This window comes from Oryx dammah, unplaced genomic scaffold, assembly GCF_014754425.2.
Source record: "Oryx dammah isolate SB20612 unplaced genomic scaffold, SCBI_Odam_1.1 HiC_scaffold_1477, whole genome shotgun sequence".
NCBI classification, from domain to species: Eukaryota; Metazoa; Chordata; class Mammalia; order Artiodactyla; family Bovidae; genus Oryx; species Oryx dammah.
This window is the reverse complement of record NW_024071593.1, coordinates 1-7050: the sequence shown is the minus strand read 5'-3', so window position 1 is coordinate 7050 and position 7050 is coordinate 1. Positions and strand designations below refer to the sequence as shown.

The 7050-nt window shown below is 40.4% G+C and overlaps 1 protein-coding gene across 1 annotated transcript; it reads left to right on the top strand.

Moving 5' to 3' along the window:
- Positions 1 to 6225: 6225 nt before the first annotated feature.
- On the top strand, positions 6226 to 7044 carry LOC120859536 (olfactory receptor 8A1; the record flags this gene model as incomplete). Its single annotated transcript, XM_040235612.1, has 1 exon — positions 6226 to 7044. A coding segment is annotated over exon 1 (816 nt), but the record flags the coding sequence as incomplete, so codon positions are not given.
- Between the last annotated feature and the right edge of the window lie 6 nt (positions 7045 to 7050).

Here is a 7050-nt window from a genome sequence, read left to right as displayed (position 1 = left end):
ACACAAATGAGTATAAATAAAAATGGGGAAATCTGAAGAAGACCAATCATATGTGGGGGCTTCCCCAGTGGCTCAGAGGGAAAAGAATCTTCCTGCAATGTGGAAGATGAGGGCTCGATCCCTGCGCCTGGAAGATCCCCTGGAGAAGGGAATGGCTACCCACATCAGTATTCATGCTTGGCAAATTCCAAGGACATCCTGGGTGTGATATTGTATTATAACTTTTCAAATTGTTCCCATTGGGGGTCACAGCTCAAGGGTACACAGGACCTCTATTATTTCTTGCACCCCTATGTGAATCTACAATTAACTCCAAAGAAAAAGTTTAATTTAAAAATCTTCCCTAGCAGCATTTTCACAGATAATATATTACTGAATGCAGTCTTGAAAAGGGCACATTCTTCTCAGCATATTTTCCTTGTGAATGAGAATATACAAATGAAGAATTCTTATAAATCTACCTTCTTATGCCCTCAACCTCCTGCCATTCTACACAGTCAATCTAGAGGTCCAAGATCAAGGTGACAAATTTAGCACTCCTTATGAATTAACGTTCCTTTAGTGAAATTACACACTTTTATTAAAATATTCAACTCTATTTCTTTAATGCTTTCAAATAAGCCTTTTAATCATAGTTGATTATGCTTAATCGTGAATAACTAATGATGAGTAACAACCATAATGACAGTGACTGACGATGGTATTGACAATGATAACCACGGGGGTTGTGGTGCTGGTGGTGCTGCTTGTAATGAGGATAATGTGGATGGTGATGGACTCGTTGATGGTAAATTACTTGAAAGGAGGCATTAGACTGTAGTTTCTCAAACAGCAAGTTGACTTCCCCAATAAAAGGAAAATTAACACACTTGGGACCCAAGAACATGATTCACAGCCCAGGTGTAAATCAAAACTCTAATTGTCCTTTGCGAAGGGCCCCAGTCTCTGAAGTGATTGCCTCCCAGAAGTTCTGCTCATATATATATAAATACACCCACACATCTCCCTATCTCATGCACCCTTTTTCATGGTGGCACTGGCCCCTTTGAATAAATTTAGGGCTAGATGTAAATTTATTTGGTCCTCTCATCTCTTAATATTGATTTCCTAACTGTCAAAATCAAGGCATTTCCAAATGCTTCCAGGAGACTGTGTACAGCTGTACATTGGTAGAGGTATTTAATCACAATTTAAACAATTCTATGAGAAAAATATTTCTTTCATCACTCTTGTGTCTGATGCACAGTCTGTGTCTATTTCCAACCCTGTGTTTACCTTCATCTCCGGGTGGTTTTTCTTTGTGTGCTGTGTTCTGGTGGGCAGCAATCCTGAGCCTCTGATGGTCTGGTAGAACTGGAGGTAGGAATTGTAGTGACTGATATCAAATATGGGGTCATGTTCTCCTATTTTATATTATTAGATGATTGTGGGAATCAATAAATAAGTCAATGCTGTCTAGGATTTTCCCATCTGCACCTCACTAAGTAAGTCCTGTTCAGTCTATACGGCCCTGTGATTTCTGGCAATGGTGTATTCTAGGTGGATTTTCTATGTTTCTTAAGTTTTAAGAGGTGGAATTTGAGTTGAAGGGAATTTGTAAGATATTTTTAATCTATTGTTGCTCCCTGCAAGAATTTTTTTTCTTTTTCACAATTAACAGAAATAATACTCAAAAAATTTTAGTTACCTCTGATAGCAATTATTATAAAGTTAGCAATTTAACCATCAGTAATTTAACATGTAGAGTTTATAGTGTAATTCAGATTTTCTTGTCTTCATACTATTAATATAATCAAGGATTTTTACACCTAGAAAAAGAAATATAGTTAGTGCTAAAGTTACTATTATTATAGGAACAAGACAATGCATTATAAAATTATAAAGTGATACATTAAAAAAGGTTACAAAAATTATTTAAAATACTTGTATGCTTATACACATATAGATATGTACATGGACTGTAGTCCACCAGGCTCCTCTGTCCATGGGATTCTCCAGGCAAGAATGTTGGAGTCAGTTGCCATGCCCATCTCCAGGGGATCTTCCCAACCCAGGGATGAAACCCTGGGTCTCCTGCATTGCAAGCAGATACTTTCACATCCAAGCCACTAGGGAAGCCTAGATACATATTTTTTTGATGTTCAGTCTCCAAGCTGTGTCTAACTCTTTGTGATCCCATGGACTTCAGCGTGCCAAGACTCCCTGTCCCTCATCAGCTCCCAGAGTTTGCTCAAATTCATGTCCATTGAATCAGTGATGTATATATGCACTGAAGCATTGGAAAAAACCTAAAAAATCATGATGACTATTTCTTGTCTCCAAGGAACTGGAAGGTTATTTTATTTTTACTTATTTGTATTCCTGATTTTCTGCAATGCACATATTGGCTTGGTAATTTTTCTTTTTTATTTCTTAAATTAATTAATTAGGGTTTTTTTCTGCACAGGGTCTTTGGAGTCGCACAAAGGCTTCCTCTAGTTGCAGCAAGTGAGGGCTACTCCCTAGTTGCTATGCACGGGCTTCTCTTGACAGCGGCTTATCTTGTTGCAAAGCATGGGATCTAGGGCACAAGCTTCAGTGGTTGCAGAACTCATGCTTAAGTAGTTGTGGCACACAGGTTTAGTTGATCTGTGGCATGTGAGATCTTCCCAGATCAGGGATCAAACTCATGTCGCCTGTGCTGACAGACAGATTCTGAACCACTGGACCACCAGGGAAGTCCTGATAATTTTTCTTTAATGCATCTGAAATTGCCCATGAAATCTATCATCTTTGTCCAAAAATTCAGTAAGTTAACTTCACTAAATAATAATAAACTCTACAAAAAAAGATAACCTAGAATAAGGTAACATAGTTTAATGGACAAATAACAAACTGGTAGACAGAAGTCCTAAGGTTTAATTAGACCAAGTTCCCTGTCTTCCTTGTTTTACATCTTTTGGTAACTTATTTAAATTTTAGAGCTTCTGTTTCCTAGAGAAGAGGAAAATAATACAGCGTTCCCCTTTGTATATGCTATGCACAATGTAAGACATCAAGGATAAAACACATTCAATCACAACATTGCTTAAACCTCTAGGTGCCTCGATTTGTAAGGCTACACACTTGGGCAAAGGGAAGAGTCCATGATCAGAAGAAACCAGTTTCAGTTTCAAGTTCTTCATAATTAGAAAGTCTCTGGAAAGTCACTTAGTGTCTGGCACTTCAGTTTTCTCCACATAAACATGCGAATGAAAATTCTACTCTAAACACATTTCTCCTCGTACGCAAAACTTTTCAGAGGAGTTAATGAGAATGACTTTTGAAGAGCAATATACAAAAGTTAGTAACTGTGTAAGTAACCAATTAAAATAGTGCAAATTTAAGACTTTAACTTAAAGAATACCTGTCAGAGAAGGGATATCTATAGGTATCATATCCAGCAATGATGATCCATGCTTCTTAGGGCATGTCTATAACTTATGTACTTTGTCATTAGGGAGATGATGGTTTGATATCATGATCAAAATGAAAATAAGAACAATAATAAAAAGTAGCTGGTGAGCATTTACTCTGGAATATCCTATATGTCAGGGTCCAGGCTTCACCAGAGATGAATTAATTAGAACCTCTCTGGGTAGAACATAGATATCAACACTTTTTAAACGTTGCAGGTGATTATAATGGACAGCCAATGCTGAGAACCATTGCCTTAGGGCCTGAGGCCAGTGAAAAACTAGGAAAACTTGCCAGACATCTACTGACAACTCATATTTGTATAGGAAATGATATCTTGAAAAAAAAATTCTAACCGCATTATCCTATATTATTTTTACAACCAGCTTAGAAACTGGTATCACTCGTTTCTTCATCTTTCAGACACAGAAATTGACTTGAAACTCAATAATATTGTTGTAACTACCATATCCCCCTGACACTTCATCAATCTGAGATTGGTTACTGGATGTTCACATTCAGTCAGTATTTAGGACTTGCATAAGTGATAGAAGAATTTCATTTCTGAAACAAAATATATCTCTGATATTAACTCTACTGCTTATTACCTACAGGATTGAGAGTCTCAAACGTGAACCTTCTTCAGCCTCATCTGGAGACAGCGCGATACACAGATCACTGGGCCCCATCCCAGAGTTCCTGATTTGGTAGGCCTGGGGTGAGGCCTGAGAATCTGCATCTCTAATGTCTTCAAGTGATGCCAATGATGCTGGTCCAGGAACTGCACTGTTTGATTTGTTTTGAATTCCAGACATGGAGTTCAGAGAACAGAGAGAATAGTGTAGTCTGGAGTGCTTGGAAAGAATCCATGGAGGACCTACAGACTTTTGAAAAAGAAGTGGATTTTGTTGGTCTTATAGGAATCATAGAGTAATTTTTCTTAAACTGGGAGGATTATTAAGATGATCTGGTTCAATCATTCTGTTTATAGATAGGGAAACCGAACCCAGAGAGGCAAAGGCCATGTCCAAAGGTACACAGCTAGTGTATGCCCAAAATGTCTGGAATTCAGATATTTTTATTGTTAGGTCAATTCTTTTTCCTCTATACAGTGATTTTGGCGTGTGGGGGATAGAAATTAGGATGGAAATTCGGCCTGATTGAATCAACAGGTTTGTATGAGAGATCCATGGGAGATATGAGCTGAATAAGGTGAAGACCAGATCCTGGAGGATCTTGAACATTATCTTGAAGACTTTAAATTCAGAACAACAGGAAGGCATATGAAATGCTTCAAGTCTTGTCCTGTCTTTTCTCACCAACGAAGGTGATGTAGGTATGTAGGTATGGAGAAGAGACTGGAGTTGAGGAAGGAAGTGGAGCTTGAAGAGTCTGGAAGACCTTGTAACAGTCCAGGTGTTAGTGCAGTTAGGGGCCTAGTTGAATTTCAGTTTGCATTTAGAAATTTGTAGGGGGTTTTGAAGATGACACTCAATTCTTTGGTAAGATGTGTGTACCCAGAATTCTTAGAGAGCTTGGGAGTAAAAAGCCTGGAGAACTAGCCTTTTACCTTAACTCTGTATATGGTTGTAAATGACGTTTTAGTATCTAAGTGATGATTCCTCTTAAGGAAGCCAAGCCTGGAAAGTAGAAGTAGAAAATAACACTATGGCTCAGAGGTTAAAGCGTCTGCCTGCAATGCAAGAGATCTGGGTTTGATCCCTGGGTCGGGAAGATCCTCTGGAGAAGGAAATGGCAGCCAACTCCAGTATTCTTGCCTGGAGAATCCCATGGACAGAGGAGACTGGTGGGCTACAGTCCACAGGGTTGCAAAGAGTCGGACACGACTGAACGACTTAACTCACTCACTCAGTGTGAAAATAGTGATAGAGGGAGGGTAAAGGGCAGAAGGAGCAGATGAACAGTGAATGAAACCAGCTTCCAAGGGAGGGCTTGGACATTTCTGTTGGAGGAGCTATGTTAAAGCTAGGGAGTCAGGCCACCAGGGACCGCAGCCTCACACTGTCATTTTAGGACTCAAGAGGCCGATGGAAGTAAGATCTGCCTGCTGGACCAACAAATGCTTTGGGTGGATGGATTGTGCTCAAGCCCAGGCCCATACATGTATCCAAATAGATTTTCAACCAGGGCTGATGAGAATAGATTGATACAGTCCTTACCAGGCCAGTGAATTGGCACAGGGTACAATACTTTAAAATATTTTTCCATCCTCAGGAATCTTTTTCCATCTCTAAGGAAAAACTTTAAAAGTCAGCAAGAAAGTGAGAACACAGACCTTCAAATAATATCTCATACTGGATCTGAGAGTTTGGGTTGCAGAAAAAAATCTGGTCCTAGAGTATTCAACAAATACTGAGCAGGACCTGTTAAACACCAGATGCTATGCTAAGTGTTGGACTTTAATCTTTTGATCATATTACATCAAATGTTGTTGATACAGAATATTGACATTGGTTCTATTTTGCATTAAGTTCTTTAAGCTCCATGAGGATTCTCCAGGCAAGAATACAGACCCACTGTGCTAGGCTATTTGAGAACCATGAAAGTGACAGCAGCTCCAGATCTTGCCCCCTTTTTGGTTCATCTTTGAAATACTCAGGGTCTTGTCTTCCTCCCAAAACAAACTGCAGAATGAGGGAATATTCATCAGGAAAGACACCAGGATCGCTCAGCTGGCTGAGATTCTCAAAACTAGCTTCACCAAGCAGTGCAAGAAGCAGCCTTTCATGCAATTCTTCTCTCACATCACACAGGTCCCTCAACCAGAGGAGAATGGCTGCAGAAAATCACTCTACAGTCACAGAGTTCATTCTTGGAGGTTTAACAAGTCAACCAGAGCTCCAGCTCCCCCTCTTCTTCCTCTTCCTTGGGATCTATGCAGTCACCATGGTAGGGAACCTGGGCATGATAACACTGATTTGTCTGAATGCTCAGCTTCACACCCCCATGTACTATTTCCTCAGCAACCTGTCCTTTGTGGATCTCTGCTACTCCTCTGTCACTACCCCTAAGATGCTGGTGAACTTTGTGTCAGAGAAGAACACCATCTCCTATGCAGGGTGCATGGCCCAGCTCTACTTCTTCATTGTGTTTGTTGTTGCTGAGTGTTACATGCTGACAGTGATGGCCTATGACCGCTATGTGGCCATCTGCAGACCTTTGCTTTACAACATCATCATGTCTCATGGAGTCTGCTCCCTGCTGGTGGCTGGGGTCTATATCATGGGGCTCATTGGCTCAACCATAGAGACTGGCCTCATGTTGAAACTGCCCTATTGTGAACACCTCATCAGTCATTACTTCTGTGACATTCTCCCCCTGATGAAACTTTCCTGCTTTAGCACTTATGACATTGAGATGACAGTCTTCTTTTTGGCTGGATTCAACATCGTAGTTACTAGCTTAACAGTCCTAATTTCCTATACCTTCATCCTGTCCAGTATCCTCCGCATCAGCACCACAGAGGGAAGGTCCAAAGCCTTCAGCACCTGCAGCTCCCACTTTGCAGCTGTGGGGATTTTCTATGGAACGACCGCCTTCATGTACTTGAAACCCTCCACGGCCAGCTCCCTGGCCCAGGAGAATGTGGCCTCC